We start from the raw sequence: 19,554 nt of genomic DNA, 5'->3' as shown, positions 1-19,554 counted from the left end.
TATATAGAAATCCCAGCGATTTCACTTTTAAGTATATGCTCAACAGAAATTCATATATGTGCATCAAAAAGACACCTACGCAATGTTGTCATAGCCCCAAATGTCCGTCAGCAATTGAATGCAATAAACAAATTTTTGTATGTTCGCACTATGGAATACTACACCATATTGAAAAAGAATGGACTAATGCTCCACCCAACAAGAAAAAAATCTCACAAACATAATACTGAATGTTGAGGGACAGAGACAAAAGACGTCATACTGTATAATTCCATTAACATAAAGTATAAGAACAAGAAAAACGAAATCTGTAACGTTAAGAGTTAAGATAGTGGTTACCGTTAGAGGGCCGTGGACAGTGACTGGGAATGAACACAAGGAGCTTCCAGGGCTGGAAATGTTCTGTTTCTTGATTTGGATGCTGATTACACACGTGTTCGCCTTGCGAAAACTGATCAAGCGGTGCATTTTTGATTTGTGCACTTTTATTTATGTGAGATATATTTCATTAAGATTTACATTACATTAAATTTACATTAAAATATATGCGAATGTCAGAAGGAGAAGAAAGAAAAGGGAATAGAAGAAATATTTGGAGTGATGATGACTGAGAATTTCCTCAGGTAATATGAGACACCAAACCACAGAACGAGGAATCTCAAAGAACACCAGGTGGGATAAATGCCCCCCAAGTATACCTAGGCATATCATTCAAACTACAGAGAATCAAAGATAAAGTTTTGAAAGAAGCTGGAGGCGGGGAGGGGAAGAAACTTACCTATAGAAGAGCAAAGATAAGAATTACATTTCAGTCCTCTTCAGAGATCATGCAAGCAAGATGTGGGCCGAGATATTTAAAGTGTTGAGAGAAAAATGCTACCAACCTCGAATTGTGTATCTAATGAAATTATCTTTCAGATGAAGAAATAAAGATCTTGTATATAGAAGATCCTAAGGAATCTGCTAAAAAACTATTAGAAGTAATAAGTTCATGGAAGTTCAGAGTACAAGGTCAATGTACTAGAAAAAATCAATTTCTTATACACTATCAATGAGCAATCTGAAAATAAAATTAAGAAAATAATTCCAGGGATGCCTGGGTAGCTCAGTCGGTTAAGCATCCAACTCTTGATTTTGGCTCAGGACTTGATCTCATGGTTGGTGGGATCGAGCCCCACAGTGGGCTCTGCGCTGACAGTGTGGAGCCTGCTTGAGTTTCTCCCTCTTTCTCTACCCCTCCCCTGCTCACACTCTCTGTCACTCTCAAAATAAATAAACTTAAAAAAAGAAAGAAAATAATTTCATTTTCAATAGCATACAAAAGACTAAAATATTCAAGAATACAACCAAAAACTGCATTATTTATATATTGAAAATGACAAAACATCACTGAGAGAAATTAAAGGAGACATAAATAAATGGAAAGGCATTCCATGTTCATAGATTAAAAGACTTGCATTGTTAAAATGGCAATACTAGGGGCGCCTGGGTGGCGCAGTCGGTTAAGCGTCCGACTTCAGCCAGGTCACGATCTCGCGGTCCGCGAGTTCGAGCCCCGCGTCAGGCTCTGGGCTGATGGCTCGGAGCCTGGAGCCTGTTTCCGATTCTGTGTCTCCCTCTCTCTCTGCCCCTCCCCCGTTCATGCTCTGTCTCTCTCTGTCCCAAAAATAAATAAATGTTGAAAAATAAAATAAAATAAAATAAAATGGCAATACTTACCAAATTGATCTATAGATTCAATGTAATCCCTGTTAAGTTTCCAGATGGCTTTTTGCAGAAATTTACAAGGTGTTTCTAAAGTTTCCATGGAAATGCAAAGGATTCACAATAGCCAAAACAATCTTGAAAAAAGAGAACAAAGATGGAGGTCTCATACTATATGACTTCAAAACCTACTACAAACCTATAGCAATCAAGGTGTACTGGCATTTGGTTAGCCATTTAGATCAATGGAATTGAATTGAGAGTTTGGAAATCAACAGTCACATTCATGATCAACTGATTTTTGGCAAGGGTGCTACAAGTGGTTCAGTGGAGGGAAGAATAGTTTTTTCAGCAAATGGTGATAGGACAGCTGGATATTCATATGCAAACAATGAGGCTGGATCCCTGTACCACACCATTATGTAAACATAATTCAAAATACATCATAGATCTAAATGTATGAGCTAAAACTATAAAATTCTTAGAAGAATAAGTCTGCATGACCTTGGGTTAGGAAATGGTTTGTTAGATATGTACCAAAAGCACAACGAAAGAAACAGCAAAAGAAAAAAAATATATAAATTGTATTCGATCTAAATCAAAAAACATTTGATCTTCAAAGAATGATCTCCAGAAATTAAAAACACAACCCACAGAGAAAAATGTATGCATACTGTGTATCCCAAAAGGGACTTGTATTTAGCATACAGAAGGAACTCTTACAACTTAATAATGAAAAGACAAATAAAATGGGCAACGGATTTGCACGGATGCTTCTCTAAAGAAGACGTCCAAATGGCCAATAAGCAGGTGAAAGCAAATGCATCATTAGTTATCAAGAAATTGTAAATCAAAACTGTAATAGGATCCTATTTTACACCAGTAGTATGACTATAAAAACAAAACACAAAACAAAACAAGAAAGTAGCAAGTGTTGCTGAGGATGTGGTGGAATTGTAAACCTCATAACGTTGCTGGTGAGAATGAAAAATTGCTGGTGGTGTGGCCATTGTAGAGAAAAGTTCAGTAGTTCCTCAAAATGTTAAACATTACAGTTACTGAATGACTCAGCAATTCCACTTGTAGGCATATTAGATGTAAGAGAAATGAAACATGTTCACACAGAAACTTGTAGTGGCAATATTCATAATGGCCAAAAAGTAGAAATAACCCAAATGTCCATCAAGTGACAAATGTATAAAAATGTGGTATATCACATAACGGAATATTACTCAGCCTTATAAGTACAGAATTACTGATATATTCCACAACAGGGCTGAAGCTTGAAAACATTACTCTAAGTGATAGAAGTCATTCACAAAAGGCCACATATTATATAATTCAATTTATATGAAATGTTCCAAATAGGCAAATCTATGAGACATAGATTGGTGATTGCCTAGGGCTAGGATGTTGGTGAGGACCGGGTGGGATGAGTGGGAGTCACTATAATGAATATAGAGTCCCTTTTTGGGGTGATGAAAATGTTTAAAATTGATTGTGGTTATAGTCTGTGTATATAATAAAAGTCATTTATGTTTACAATTTAAATTGGTGACTTGTATGATGTCTGATTATATCTCAAGAAAGCTATGTATATGTGTTTACATAATATATATATACAGTATGGGGCGCCTGGGTGGCGCAGTCGGTTAAGCGTCCGACTTCAGCCAGGTCACGATCTCGCGGTCCGTGAGTTCGAGCCCCGCGTCAGGCTCTGGGCTGATGGCTCAGAGCCTGGAGCCTGTTTCCGATTCTGTGTCTCCCTCTCTCTCTGCCCCTCCCCCGTTCAAGCTCTGTCTCTCTCTGTCCCAAAAATAAATAAACGTTGGAAAAATATATATATACAGTATATTAGATGGTGATAAATACTATGGAGAAATATAAAATAGGGAGAAGATATAAGAAGATGGGCGATGAAAGCTGAAATTTTAAGTGGAGAGGTCATGGTAGGACTCATTGAGAAGGTGATGTGTGAACAAAGACATTCTGAAAGAGGTGGGGGGGTCATCGGGATATTTAGAGGGAGAGCTTTCCAGGGCTTAAGTTTGGATCTGAGCTTTGTCACTGCCCCTGTGTCTGACCTTGGACGGTTACTTAATGGCTCTGTACATGAGTTTGTTTATCTGTAAAATACTTGTTCCTATTTTCTAGTAAAATGACTAACAGTACCTATTTCAAAAGGTTTTTATATGGATTAAATAATAAAAAAAGAAAGTAAAGCACTTAGAATAGTACACTGGCACTAAGTAAAATGCTTTATAGATGTTTTTATTATTTCCTACTGCAAGTGCAAAAGCTCTTTCGTTCTAAGATGGAACCATGCCCGGAAGGTCCATTGAAGGAGGCCAAGTGGGGCTGGTGCAAAATAATGAGCAAGAGGGAAGATTGTAGGAAGTGGGGAAAGGGCCTGTGACTTTCAGTTTGTGAGATAGGAAATCATCGGCAGGTTTTGAATAGAGAAAAGACACTATCTGATTCATGTTTAAACACCATCTTTCTGGCTCCTGTGTTGAAAACATCTAAAAGAGGACAAGGGTGCACTCAAGGAAACCAATTTTGAGCTGTTGTAGTAGTACAGATAACAGGTGATCGTGGTAGTGAGAAAGGGTTAGATTCTGGTTCTACTTTGAAGATAGAAACAACAAGCTCTGCTTAAAGATTGATTATTGGGTATGAGAAAAAGAGACTGGTTTGACCTGAGCAACTGTCAGGATTCAGCTTAGATTTATTATGCTGAGGCAAGTCTGAGAGGGCACCTTTTTTTTTTTAACGTTTCGCCAGGGTTTTGGGGTGGGGATGGGCAGTAGTAGTGTGTGTGTGGGCGGGGGCGGGAATCAACCTTTCAATTTTTGACAAGGATGATCTTGAAAAGCCTATTGCACATCCAAGTCCAGTAGTTGGTGTTCAGAGCGAGCTTCAGACAGGAAACAAGATGGATCAAGATCATTCGTTCTTTCACAAATATTTATTGAAAACCTACTCTGTGCTAGGTCCTATTTTAAGTCCTATTTTAGGCTCTGGAGATACTTGTGAAAACACCTACAAAGCTCCTTATGACCTTATCTGTAAGAGAGGTCATAAACAAGTCAGCAATCAGGCTGAGTCTTTAGCTCTCCGCATGGACGCAGTGTACAACTGCTTTTTAAATTTTTTCCTATGGTTTTTTTTTTTTTTTTTTTAACGTTTACTCATTTTCGAGAGAAGAGAGAGCGGGGAAGGGGCAGAGAAAGGGAGACAAAGAATCTGAAACAGGCTCCAGGCTCTGAGCTGTCAGCACAGAGCCCGACGCGGGGCTCAAAGTCACGGACTATGAGATCATGACCTGAGCTTAAGTCGGACGCTCAAGCGACTGAGCCACCCAGGTGCCCCCCTATGGTTGTTTTTAATACTGGGAATATTGCCAGAGCCAGAAAGGTCGCGGGATTTAGGAGCGTCTCTCCTGCCTACCGGTGGCAGCCAGGTATCCCTGCCCCAATGCGGGCCAGAGTTCTAGCGCAGTCGAATGGCAGCATTGCGCAGGCGTAGCCTTAGTCTGGCGTCCTAGGAGACGGACTCGGAAAGCTTCCGCGCAGGCGTAATTCAGAAGGCCGAGAGAGCCTGAGGCCCGAGGACGGGGCGGGGCGAGCTCGCAGTGCGCTTGCGCACAGCCTGCTCTCGCCCGAGGAGCCGCAGTCTCGAGAGCGCCAAGGCGGTATTTCGGTAATCTCTGACAAACCTCTCCTGCGAACCCGGCGCCGTTGGACTGCGCCCAGGGCGGGGACGTCAGCGGGGCACAGGAGGGAGCCACGATGCCGGTGAGGAGAGTCGCTCAGCTGCTGGGATTCCTCATCCCAGCGGCCTGGCTCGGGGGCGCGGCTGTTGCCATGGAGGCGCAGAACAGGCAGGCGTCTGGGGTGGGGCGGGGCAGGGTCAGCTCTGCTGGCCCCAGCGGTTGGGGAGCCTGGCGGGTGGGCTCGAGCCCGCGAGGATCCTGCCGGTCCTGGGAGGGGCCCCAGGCAGGCCCTGCTGTCTTCGCCGGTGCTGCATCCCGCAGGGCCTGTGCTGCTTGACATAAAGGCACAGCGCCTGAGGATGCGCTCTCGCTCCCAGCCCTGCTAGCTGAGTGGGGCGCCTGGGAGCGGCCGCGGGGGGTCGGCTTTGGATGCTCCGCACCTGGTGGGGTCTGTACGCCAAGGAGCCCAGCTCCGGAAAGGAGCGAAACGAGAGCTGCCTGTTCTTACTCCAGCCCTTGACTCGAGCTGTCATTCCTTTCGTGGTGCTTTCGCTTACAGTGCAGAATGTAACCCGTAGGTGTCTTTGTGTGTGAGGCCGGGGGTTGGGTGGTATGTTTGTCTTGTAGGATTTCACAGGATATTATCGTACATTTAATAGGGGGCGTCCTAAGTCCATTATAGGGTCATGGAGAACACATAGGGCTTTGGTTGTTTTTCTTCTGGTCCGAGGCCTCGGACAATTATTTAATCTTTCTGGGTCTTTAATTCCCACGTAATTAAACTTTTCCTCATGGGGTTTTATCAGGATGAAATAAGGTAACGCACAACGGAATTGAAGGACAGTACTTGACATTTAGCATTAAATGCTTAGTATTTGTTCCGTGATCTTGCTTTCAAGTTATTTATCAGTTCACTCAGCAAATACTGGGAATCAATCACAAGTTAGGCACTGGAGGTAAAATATTGAGCAAAACCAGACAGGTTCTTGAACTTGGGAAGATAGAAGCTTGCCTTAATGGGCAGAGGTGAAAATCATGTTGGTAGAGACAAGACCCTTAACATTAACGAAGTGAATGGGTGGCATATAATAGAAAGTAGCTTCTGGTGAGTTGTAAGGTGTTTCTATGTAGGAACGCTGGCTTATACATGTCAGATCATCTTTTTTTTCTTAAAAAAATTTTTTTAATGTTTATTTTTGAGAGAGAGAGGGAGACACAGAATCTGAAGCAGGCTCCATGCTCTGAGCTGTCAGCACAGAGCTGGTCATGGGGCTCAAACCCACGAACCACGAGATGGTGACCTGAGCCAAAGTCAGACACTTAACCAACTGAGCCACCCAAATCATCGTTTTTTTCTAGGAGAATCTAGAAATTGTTATTTTTATGAAATTTCTCCATTTTTGAATTTTAGCAACTAATTAAAAAATATTTTTAAATCCTATGAGCCAAACAAAAAGTATTTGTGGGCTGAATTCAGTCCCTTGAATACCAGTTCGCAACCTCTAGTGTAGACAGATAGGACAGACAGTCAAATAAGAAGCAAAGTAGAATTGAAACCATTGTAGAGGAGGGAGAGAGTAGGGTGCTCTCAGGGCCTATACCAGGATTTGACCTAGTTAGGGAAGTCTTTCCAAGTGAAGTGGCTGTTTTGGTGAGATCTGAGACTAAGTGAAGGTAAGAGTGAGGAATGTTCTAGGCAGAAGGAACAGCACATGGAGAGGCTTGTGGTAAGAAGGAACATGGTGAACAGAAAAGGATTAAAAAAAACCAAACAATCACGTGTGGCTGTGGCTAAGAAAGCCAAGCAGGGAAACTTGTGAAATAAGGCTAGACAAGTAGACATGGGCCAGAGCCAGGTCTTAAAGGCCGCCTTAAGGACTGTGATTTTCATACACAGTCCTTAAGTCAGTGATGTCAGCGGGAAGCCTTTGCGGAGTTGTAACTAAGGGAGCGTCATGATTAAATTTGTGTTGAAGCTGACTGCCATGTAGGGAACAGACTGTAGGAGAACCTAACTAGATGCAGGTGTCCCATTAAGGAGCCTTACAATGCAGGGTGGGAGAATGGGGACTAGACTAACGTGGTGAAAGTAGAGAAGGGGAGAGGTATCTTGTGTTGGTACTGTTCAACTAAACGATTGACCTTTACTTCAGTAACCGGATTGTATTTTTCTAATTGAAGTATAACTGACCTATAATAATTTCACCTGTACCACGCGATTTAATATTTGTATTCCTTGTGAAATAATCCCCACAGTAAGTCTAGTTACCATCCATCGCCAGAGTTAAATTTTTTTTTCTTATGAGAAATTTCAAGATACAGTCTTTCAGCAACTTCCAAATATGTATTTTCAAATATGTATTATTGACTGTAGTCACCATGCCATATATTATTTATACATGACTCATGTATTTTATAACTGGAAGTTTGTACATTTTGATCCCTTTCACCCATTTTGTCTACCTCCGTACCCAACTCCCCTCTGGCAACCACTAATCTGTTCTTTGTATCTACAAATTTTGTTTTGTTTGTTCATTTGTTTTTTTTAGATTCCATGTATAAGTGAAATCGTACAGTATTTGTCTTTGTTAAGGATTATATTTTAACATAGTCTTAATCATAAAATTTCAAAAATTGAAACTTTATATGTATAGATGTTCATAAGGTTAGAGGCATACTAAAACATTTATGTCTGCTATTGGGCTTTCTTTTCTGTGTTTTATTTAATGTTGTCTTCTATAGAGAAGATAGACTACATACAGTTACGTGATTAAAAAAAACATTTGACTAATGCATTGTAGAAAATAAAAGTCTCGGGAACACAGAACCTACTACTATATTCTTGATTAAAGTTGTTAACCATGTTCACGTGTGTTTTCCTATAGGCAGGAAACACAGAGGAAGTCAGGGACTTTTATGCAGAAAGGCAGTCTATAATATACTGGTTCATTTTCTGCTTGAATAGCATTTATTTACTATAAATGTAAATTGGATCTTCTCTCCCCTCATTTGTATTATAAAAAAAAACTATTTGCCTTTTCATATCTTTTTTTTTTTTTTAATTTTTTTTTTCAACGTTTATTTATTTTTGGGACAGAGAGAGACAGAGCATGAATGGGGGAGGGGCAGAGAGAGAGGGAGACACAGAATCAGAAACAGGCTCCAGGCTCTGAGCCATCAGCCCAGAGCCTGACGCGGGGCTCGAACTCACGGACCGCGAGATCGTGACCTGGCTGAAGTCGGATGCTTAACCGACTGCGCCACCCAGGCGCCCCTGCCTTTTCATATCTTTTAATAAGCCTTTTCTATATATCTGTAAGATCTTTAATTGCATTTAACAAATATTCATGGAGTATTTAATATGTGCAAGGTACTAGGATGGCAAAGTAGCCTTTTTCAAATTTGAAATTTAATTTGCTGAAGGTAAAAGTAAATATTCTTTTCATTATTTGTGAATATTTTCTCCACCAGATCAATAAATCAGAGAAGCCTGAAAGCTGTGATAATGTGAAGGTGGTTGTTAGGTGCCGGCCCCTCAACGAGAGAGAGAAATCAATGTGCTATAAACAAGCTGTCAGTGTGGATGAGATGAGGGGAACTATTACTGTACATAAGACTGATTCTTCCAATGAACCTCCAAAGACATTTACTTTTGATACTGTGTTTGGACCAGAGAGTAAACAACTTGATGTTTATAACTTAACTGCAAGACCTATTATTGATTCTGTTCTTGAAGGCTACAATGGTGAGTATAAAGTCCACTTTTTTAAAAATAACTTTATTGAGGTATTAATACCCTATAATTTCACCCATTGTAATCATACAGTTTGATGAGTTACAGTAAATACATACAGTTTTGAAACTATCACCACAATCCAGTTTTATGACCCCTGAAATTTCTTTATGTGCCTTTGCATTCCCATCTCCAGGCTGCCGTTGACCTGCTTTTGTCTATAGTTCTGTCTTTCCTTAAAATTCCATGTAAACCAAAGCATACTCTATCTCATCTTTATTATCTGTTTTCTTTCACTTGTATAATGTTGTTGAGGGTCACCCATGTTGTTGTGTATATCAGTTCTTTGTTCCTTTTTAATGCTGAATTCCATTTTATGAATATACCTCCTTTAGTGATCTTTGATGGAAATTTGGGTTGTTCCAGTTTTTTGCCTATTATAAATAGTCCTGCTATGAACATTCTTTTATAAGTCTTTATGCAACTAAATTTTAAAATTTCTCTTGGGTAGATACCTAGAAGTGGAATTTCTGGGTCATATGGTTAAGGTATATTTGTTTTTGAAGAAATTGCCAAACTGTTGTTGAGAGTGGTGACTATTAATTTGTTTTCCTCATGAGCATGGTATGAGGGTTCTAGTTTCCTCACATTCTCACCAACATTTAGATTATCAGTCTTTTTAATTATAGCTGTTGTAGAGGCTCTGTGGTGGTATTTCATTGTTTTAACTTGTATTTCTCTGTAACTAATAATGTTGAGCAGCTATTCATATACTTATTTTCTAAATGTTTATTTATTTTTGAGGTGGGGGAGAAGAGAGAGAGGGAGAGAGGGAATCCCAAGCAGGCTCCACACCATCAGTGCAGGGCTGGATCTCGTGAATCGTGAGATCATGACCTGAGCTGAAATCAAGAGTCAGATGCTTAACTGACTGAGCCACCAGGGAACCCTGTGGGAAGGTTTTTAACTAAAGATTCAATTTCTTTAATAATATAGTGATGTTCAAGTTACCTATTTTTCTTTTAGTAAGCTCTGGTAGTTTATCTTTCATGGAATTTGTCGAATTTATTGGCAACAAGTTGTTTATGTCAGTCCTCTATCATTCTTATGTTAGAATGTGGTGTGATCTTTTTCAGTAAGATATTGGTACGTGATACATGATAAGTCGTAATTTGTGTCTTCTCTTTTTCTTGTGATTAGTCTCGCAGGAGGTTTAACAATTTTACTGATTTTGTCAAAAAACTGGCTTTTGGTTTTAATAATTTTCCTTTATTATTTTTTACATTTTCTATTTTGTGAATTTCTGCTTTGATCTTTATTTTTCCCTCCTACTTTATTCCTCTTTTTCTTTGTTATGGTGGAAGCTGAGGTCATTGTTTTGAGACCTATATTCCTTTCTAATATAGAGGTTTAATGCTATGAATTAACCCTTAACTACTGCATTAGTAGCATTGTATGGATTTTGACACACTGTGTTTTCATTTTCATGCAGTGCAAGAACTTTCTTCCTTCCCTTTTGATTTCTTCTTTGATCTTTGGGTTATTTAGAAATGTGTTAAGGGGTGCCTGGGTGGCTCAGTCAGTTAAGTGTCTGACTTTGGTTCAGGTCATGATCTCACAGTTAGTGGATTCAAGCTCCGTGTGGGCCTCTGTGCTGTCAGCTCGGAGCCTGGAGCCTTCTTCAAATCCTGTGTCTCCCTCTTTCTCTTCCTGTACCCTGCTCATGCTATGTTGCGCGTGCTCTCTCTCTCAAAAATAAATAAGTATTAAAAAAATACTTTAGGGGCGCCTGGGTGGCGCAGTCGGTTGGGCGTCCGACTTCAGCCAGGTCACGATCTCGCGGTCCGTGAGTTCGAGCCCCGCGTCAGGCTCTGGGCGGTTGGCTCAGAGCCTGGAGCCTGTTTCCGATTCTGTGTCTCCCTCTCTCTCTGCCCTTCCCCCGTTCATGCTCTGTCTCTCTCTGTCCCCCAAAAAATAAATAAATGTTGAAAAAAAAATTAAAAAAATAAAAAAATACTTTAAAAAAATAAAAAAGTGTTCATTTCCAGATATTTTGGGATTTTCCAGAGATCTGTTACTGATGTCTAGTTTAATTCCATTTTAGTCAGAGAAATACTATGTAAAAGTTGAATCTTTTGAAATTAGAGATGTGTTGTATAATCTAGAATGAAGTTTATTATTAAATGTTTGTATATTCTTTAAAAAAATTTTTTTTTAATGTTTATTTTTTGAGAGAGAGAGAGTGAGACAGAGTGTGAGTGGGGGAGGCTAGAGAGAGGGAGACAGAATCAGAAGCAGGCTCCAGGCTCTGAGCTGTCAGCACAAAGCCTGACGCAGGGCTCAAACCCATGAACCGTGAGATCATGACCTGAGCTGAAGTCGGACACCCAACCGACTGAGCCACCCAGGCTCCCCTAAATGTTTGTATATTCTTGAAAAGAATGTGTATTTTGCTGTTGTTGGGTGGAGTGTTCTATAAATGTTCTTTCATTACATCAATTTGTTCAATAGTGTCGTTCAGATTTTCTTTATACTTAATTATTTTCTACTTGGTATGTCAATTACTGAGAGAGGGGTTTCGAATTCTCTGACTTCGTTTTTGTATTTGCTTTTTCCTTTCAGTTCTATCACTTTTTACTTAATGAATTTTGAAACCCTCTGAGTAGGTGCATAAATGCTTAGGCGTTTTAAATCCTTGTGGTGAGTTAATCTCTTTTTCATGATGAAATTACTCTCTTTATCCCTGGTAATATTCCTTACTCTGAAACCTACTTTGTCTGATATTGATATAGACACTCTAATTTTCTTTTGATGCTATGTTAACATAGTATATCTTCTTTCATCCTTCTACTTTGAACCTACTTGTGTTTTTATATTGAAAGTGCATTTCTAGTAGGTAGCTATACTGGAAGTCACTAAGGTTACCACATTTGCAGATTGCTAGGAGAAGTCAAGGGAGTCAGTCTATAGTTGTACTTACAGCTTTGGCTTATTAGAGCAAAAAAGACACACATGCATAGCCAAAAGAAAGAAGGAAAGGAAGGAAGAAAGAAAAGAAATGAAAAAAGGAAGAAAGAAAACAAAAAACAGCAAAGGGAAAAGGTGCCTGGGGTGAAGTGTGGAGGAAACCAGGTACAGACTTCCAAGAGTCCTCTCCTACTAGTAGGCACACAAGATGTGCTTAATTGTTCTACCATTGACTATGATAGTACTTGTTAAATGTTGTTTGTCAGAGAAGCTCTGTAAGAGACACAGTGCCCAAAGTTTTTATTGGAGCCTGCTCATATGGGCACCCTCAGCCTAGCACTTGCCAAGATCCCAGGCTCTCAGGAGAAGGAAGGCAGGTGTTTAGCACAAACCACCTTGTTTATATAAACAAGTTAGGCATAGTGAGCTACTCTTACCAGTTAGGGAGTGATGAGAACCCTTCTTAAATCCAAATTCCCAGATGATAGTCAAAAGCCACCTTTGAAAGCAGGCCTCTCAAAGAATAGCAGTCCCAGATCTGTTGTTAGCTCTTTTTGGCACAGCACTGTGTAGTTGGTAGTATTTTGAGTGTGTGTGTGTGTGTGTGTTTTTAAACTCAGTCTTGCTAACTCTGCTTCTTCACTGCGGGTATTGAGACAATTTATGTCTTGCTTTTTGTTTTCTCTTTGTACTCTTTTCCTCTTTTTATGCCTTCTTTTGTATTATTTTTATTATTCCATTCTTCTCTGTTGGCATATATAGCAATACATCTTTGTTTTATTTTAGTGGTTGCATTAAAGTTTATAGTATAAATCTTTAATGTATCCCACTTTACCTTCAGGTGATACTATGCTACTTAAAAAAATTATGTAGTGCTGTACTTCCAGTGGTTGTCTCCTCAGTATTGTGCTGTTGTTTACTTCTACATGTTATACACTCCAAACCACAGTGTTAATATTTTTGTTTAAACCATCAGTTATCTTTTAAAGAGATTTAAATAATAGGAAAAAACATATATTACTTATAACTACTTATGTAGTTAACATTTTTGGTACTCTTTATTCCTTTATGTAGATCTATATTTCCATCTAGTAACATTCCTTCTGGTTTGAAAAACTTCCTTAAATATTTCTCAAGTGCAAGTCTACTGGTGATGAATTCTTTCAGATTTTGTAGTCTAAAAAGTATTTATTTTGCCTTTGTTTTTGAAAGAAATTTTCACTAGGTATAGGATTCTAGGTTGATAGCTTTTTTTAATACTTGAAGAATATACCTCTCCTATCTTCTCATTTGCATTTTTTCCTCCTGGAATTCTGCTTTTCTTCTTATCTTGGTTCTTCTTTACATGACATATCTTTTTTGGGTGCTTTTAAGATCTTCTCTATCACTGGTTTTGAGCAATTTGATTATGATGTGCCATGTATTTTTCTTTATGTTTCTGTGCTTACTATTCATTAAGCTTTTTGGATCTGTGAGTTTGTAGTTTTCATCAGATTTGGAAAAATTTCAGGCATTGTCTCTTCAAATATTTTTCCTGTCCCCACCCTTTTTTGGGGGGTCTGCAGTGACATGTATATCAGGCTGCTTGAAATTGTCCCACAGCTCACTGATGCTGTTTTTCTTTTTTCTATTTTTTTCCTCTGTTACATTTTTTACTGTTTCTACTGATATATATTCAAGTTGACTGATCTTCTATTCTGCAGTGTTGAATCTGCCATTTATCTTATCTATTGTATTTTTCATCCCACACGTAATTTTTATCTTTAGAAGTTTGATTTGGGTCTTTGTTGTATCTTCTGTCCAAGTTCTTTCATATATCCATCCAAAGTTTCCACCTAACTTTTTAACATGTAGAATATAGTTTTTATAACTGTTTTAATGTCCCTATCTGCAAATTCTAACATTTGTGTCCATTCTGAATTGGTTTTGACTGATTGATGGATTTTTTCATTATGAGTCATATCTTTTTTGCAAGTTAGGCAAATTTTGGTTGGGTGCCAGGACACTGTGAGTTTCACCTTGCCTCTTGAATTTTTTTATTTCTATAAATATTGATGAACTTTGTTCTGAGTTGCAGTTACTTGAAAATGGTTTGATTCTTTTAGATCTTTTAAGATCTTTAGTTAGGAGTGGAACAGTGTTCAGTCTGAGGTTATTTCCCTAAGAATGAGGCAAGACCTTTTTGTACCTAATGTCCTGTGAATCATGAGGTTTTCCAGTCTGACTGGTATAAATAGATACTGTTTCTGGCCTGTTTGAGTGCCGGGGACTCTTCCTTCCAAATGATTCCCCCCTGCCTCCCCCCCCCCCCCATTTAAATAGTTTCCTCACACTCGTGAGATGCTTAGTACTCAGCTGAGTACTTGAGGAAGACCATCTGCAGATGTCTGGAATCTGGAGTTTTGTGTGCACTGTTGTCCTCTCTACTGCTGTGCCCTACAGCATATAGCTGCGTTGGGCTCTCTGGACTGTGGCTCCTTCTTGACTCGGGGAATGCACCCAGCACTCCTTGGGTTCCCCATCCTGGTCTGTGGCTCTGATTATCTCACAAGCCAGGAAGCTGGGCTGTCACAGGGCCCACCTCACCTGTTTGCCAGTTTTCAGGGGTCACGGCCTTTTGTTGACTGGAGTCCATGGTCTTGAAAACTGTTGCTTCGTATTTGTTTCAGTTAGGAGGGTGAATCTGGTCCTTGTTACTCTATCTTTGTTGGAAGCTGAAGTGTCACAAGTTTAATTTTGAAATAATAGAACTGTATTTTAAAAAATGTCGTATGAATTAGTATGTAAATGTCAAGGGACTTTTCACCTATTTTGCACCTATTATGCTGACTGAAAATTGTTGATAGTAACATAGAAAAACATTTGGAAAAAGGACCAAAATCAGGACTGCTGTAACATAGAATGTTACATTATTTAAATGTATTATTCAAATGTGGAAAGACAAATACATAATCCTTCTACCATTTAAAACTTTTTTTAAAAAGTTAGTGAACTTCGTTTTTTAGAACAGTTTTAGTTTAAAGCAAAATTGAAAAAAGTACAGAGAGGGGCGCCTGGGTGGCTCAGTCGGTTGAGTGTCCGACTTCAGCTCAGGTCATGATCTTGCAGTTCGTGAGTTTGAGTCCCGCGTCAGGCTCTGTGCTGACAGCTCAAAGCCTGGAGTCTGCTTCAGATTCTGTGTCTCCTTCTCTCTTTGCCCCTACCCCATCTGTACTCTGTCTCTCTCTCAAAAATAAGCAAACATTAAAAAATATTAAAAAAAGAAAGAAAGAAAAAAGCACAGAGATTTCCCATATATCCTTTGTCCCCAAACGTATACAAAGTTCCCCACTCTCAACATCCTCCACTACAGTGGTATATTTGTTACAACTGATGAACATACACTGACATGTCATTATCATCCAAAGTCCATAGTTTACATTAGGGTTCACTCTTGTACATTCTGTGGGCTTTGACAAAAAATATAATGACATGTGTCTACTGTTGTAATATCATAAATAATAGTTTCATTCTGTGCACTGCTTGTTTATCTTTCCTTCCCCTACTAAGCCTGGCAACCACTAATGCTTTTACTCTCTCCATAGTTTCACCTTTTCTAGAATATCATATAGTATGTAAACTTTCAGTTTGGCTTCTTCCACTTAGTTAATAGGCCCTGAAGTTTTCCCCGTGTCTTTTCATGGCTTGATAGCTTATATCTTTATTTATGCTGATAATGGATAATAGTCTATTATTTGGCTGTACCACAGTTTATTTATTCACCTACCTACTGAGGGACATCTTGGTTGCATCCAAGTTTTGGCAGTTAGAATTATGCACTGAAATAAAAATCCACGTGCAGATTTTTTGTAGGCCTTCCACCATTTTAAAGATGTAGTTAGGAAATAGGGAGATGTGGTAAGATTTCAGGTCGTTTTTAGTTTTTAAAAAGTAGAGTTTTAAGAGAAGTTCATATGAAGGAAATTCTGGCATTAGATTTGTTAAGCTGAACGTAAAAAACTAGGAATTTGGAATTTCCTCTCTGAAAATGAGATGAGATTCTTTTGTTTTCAGGCATTCCTGATCCTTCTTTCTCAGCTCTAAAATTAGAGATTAATAACCTTTTTAAATTAGTAATCTTCATGTATTTAATGCATTCATAGAAGTTGCATTAGGAATTAATTTTGAATTCAAAAAATTTCTGGCCCTTACATACTTTTTAAAAGTATGAGCTCTGGACCCAAATGGACTGTGTGCAGACCTTCTTTCTACCACTTACTATGACATTGAGCAAGTAATCCAACCTCTGTAAGCCTTCGATTCCTCAACTAAAGCGTGGAAATAGAAATAGTGCCCAGCTTTTAGGATTGGGGTGAAAATTCAGTAAGGATGCATGTAAAGTACATGCCTAGCTCATAGCAGATGATCTGTAAATGATAGCTGTTGTGTCAGTTATAAAGTGCAGTCTGTGAGTTCATAATATTTTTAGCTCTTTTGAATGCAATAATGCATTTTTTATGGCAGAGTTTGAAATATTCAGTGAGTTAGGGAAAAATTAAGACTTTTTTATTCCCATGGGTAAAAAATGGCTTCTGTTGTGATTAATTATTGTGCTTATTGTCACAGAAAGTCTAGAAATGATGACATAAGAGGTTAACTGCATAGAGTGATAGTTGAAAAGCCTTTGTCATTTGGGCTGTCACTTCCTGTGCTGTGTTCTTAAACTGAGCTGTCTCCCGTGGAAATCACATGCACTCGTAGGGCTTCACTGAGCAAATACATTTCATCCCTCCACCTGCCTGCTTGATGCATGCATTTATTTGGTTGTGTCACGGGCACTTAAAGCTCAATGTGCCCTGCACTGAATTCATGGTCTTTCTTTTCAAACTGTCATTTTTTCTAGTGGTGTTCACCATCTCAGTATACAGCAGTATACAGCATAACCATACATCCCTTTGTTCAAGCCAGAAATTTGAAAGTCGTCCTGGATTCCTCCCCTGGCTAGTTATTTCCCAGGTGCTGTTGATTCTGTTACATGTCTCTGAAATCCTTCCACCTTTCTCACTCCCTTCTGTTGTCAGCTCCAGCTCTTTGACTGGTTTCTTCACAAATCTCCCTTTGCTTTCTTCCAATTCTATGTACACAGTATAGCTGTAGCGATCCTGGTTCACTCCTAACTGCAGAATCATTCTTTGGCTTCGCTTTGCTTTTATGATACCTTCTTAAAACCTTAGTATGGTCTTCGTGGCCCTGTGTGATTAGGCTCCTGCTGGTGTCTTTAGCTCTGTCTACATCCATCTTCATTTTCCATCTCTGTTTCCTTCATTCTGATCTCATTTCATTTCCTCAAAACCTCTCTTTTTTCTCTCTTGCCTCTTGCTGTCCACTCTGTTACTATCTCTTACTCATATTTCAGATTGCATCTTAAATTTTAGCTTTTCTGGAATGCCTTTCCTGATTCCCCCCTCCACCCCCGCATTTCCTCTTGCATCAGTTCTCCTGCCTACACTATGTCCCTTTACTGTCATCTAGAATTCTGTTTCTCAGTCCCAGGATTCATCCTCCTATAAATATTTGACCAATACCTCCTTTCCAAGATTACACACACTGTAAGATTAAGGACTATGTTTGTCTTGTTTGTCACTGTGTCCCCTGCTGCCTAGCACAATACCATACTCAGGTGTGTGGTGAGTAGTTGTTGAATGAGTGAATTTAGGTGTTTAGAAAGTTTAAATTCTATCTGTAATTACCTGTAATGATTGTATTGTCACCTTTTTTGACTCCCCTATTCCTTACAGCTTTTACTTCAAAAATACATATTTTTGAAGTAATGAATTTATTTTAGGATAAAGAAGAAAAAAAATACCATTTACTTTTACTCTACCAGGCATCATGATGGTCGCTTGGGAGTAAATTGTTTCATTTGGTTCTTACTATTAATGTCGGGTACTTATTCTTATCCTTGTTTTACCACTGAGGAGACAGTCTCTGGGTAGATTCTTGTGTCAGGTCATATGGCTCACCACTGGCAGATAGGTCACACTGAGGTCTTTCCATTCTAGAACTTGGTCTTCTTTTGCTCCTGCAATTGTACTACCTTCTCCAACGTAAAGTTTACACTAAGTAATTAGCATACACATTATAATGAATTTCTTATGCTTAGCCATGGTGTAAGACTTTACATTTACGGTTTGGGATACTTTTTATTAATAATTAGGAATATATCATTGATTTTAGGGCTTTAACAGTGCTTGGCTTACCTGGCACAGAGTACATGTTGTAATTGTTGATAATAGAAGTGAAATTTGTACTTGAGTAAGTTTTAAATCCAAGGAAGAAATTGCATCACAATGTCAAAGGAATTATTTTTAAGAGCTGTTATTCTGTAGCATTGGACTCTAAAAGTGATTGAATCTCTTCATCATTTTCAGGGACTATTTTTGCATATGGACAAACTGGAACAGGCAAAACTTTTACCATGGAAGGCGTTCGAGCTGTTCCTGAACTTAGAGGAATCATTCCAAATTCATTTGCTCACATATTTGGTCATATTGCAAAAGCAGAGGGAGATACAAGGTAAAAGAGAATTCTTTTATTTTCTACTATTGAGAAGTACAAACACAAGAAAGGCATATAGGCACATATCTTCTCAATACATATTAAAACTGTTCTTGTAAGTATTTCTCTGTTTTTTTAAATGATGTTTTATTTACAGATTTTTGGTTCGAGTGTCTTACTTGGAAATATATAATGAAGAAGTTCGTGACCTTTTGGGCAAGGATCAGACACAGAGGTTAGAGGTAAGGATAACTGGAATTGAAGTGCTTTCCAAAGCAGTAGAATGTTAACTAAATTAAAGTTCCTTTTGTACAAAAGGTACTTTTAATAGTTTATTTTTTTACCTGTTTATATGGTCCCAATTCAAAATTTTAAATATTGTGAAAATTTATGCATTGAAAAGTTGTTGCTACTCCATTTTCTCCCCACCCTAAGATAACCACTGTCAGTATTCCTTCAGTGTTCCTTTATGTAAATACAAACAAATAGAATTTTACTTCTGCTCTGTAAGTAGCTCTATATGTATATTGATCTGCACTTTTTTTTTAATTAAAATTCTTATTCAGGTAAGTGTAGAGTTATGTGCAGCTGTTAAGAAGGAATATGGAGATATTACCCTTTACATAGAAGCACTTTTTACACAGTTTTCCCCAGTAGTCATATTTTACAGAGCTTTAGTACTGTATCACAACCATGATATTGACATTGCTATAGTCTATAGATTTTACTTAAGTGCCCAGTTTTTCTTGTACTCATTTGTACTTTGTACTATTTTGTTACATGTTTATGTGATCTGTCCACTACCACGTCAAGGTACTAAGCAGTTGTATCACAAAGATGCCTCATGTTGCCCTTTTATGACCACACCCACCTCTCTCCTGACTATGTTCCTCTGTCC

At 38.7% G+C, this 19,554-nt stretch overlaps 1 protein-coding gene across 7 annotated transcripts in view; it reads left to right on the top strand.

The window, feature by feature from the left end:
- Positions 1-5,326: 5,326 nt before the first annotated feature.
- KIF3A (kinesin family member 3A) overlaps positions 5,327-19,554 on the top strand; it is a 50,360-nt gene continuing 36,132 nt past the window's right edge. For 4 of the 7 annotated variants that reach the window (XM_043587436.1, XM_043587429.1, XM_043587419.1 and 1 more), the window contains exons 1-4: positions 5,327-5,501; positions 8,891-9,164; positions 18,530-18,674; positions 18,814-18,898. In XM_043587436.1, coding sequence (XP_043443371.1) covers positions 5,496-5,501; positions 8,891-9,164; positions 18,530-18,674; positions 18,814-18,898 — 510 coding nt within the window. In that variant the 5' untranslated portion in view covers positions 5,327-5,495. Of the gene's footprint in view, positions 5,588-5,744; positions 5,994-8,890; positions 9,165-18,529; positions 18,675-18,813; positions 18,899-19,554 lie in introns of those variants that run through there. The other 3 variants (XM_043587463.1, XM_043587456.1, XM_043587446.1) reach the window with 2 other exon arrangements.

The sequence above is a fragment of the Prionailurus bengalensis genome, chromosome A1, assembly GCF_016509475.1.
Source record: "Prionailurus bengalensis isolate Pbe53 chromosome A1, Fcat_Pben_1.1_paternal_pri, whole genome shotgun sequence".
Classification (NCBI taxonomy): domain Eukaryota; kingdom Metazoa; phylum Chordata; class Mammalia; order Carnivora; family Felidae; genus Prionailurus; species Prionailurus bengalensis.
The sequence above is the reverse complement of the archived record's forward strand: the minus strand, read 5'-3'. Positions and strand labels throughout refer to the sequence as shown.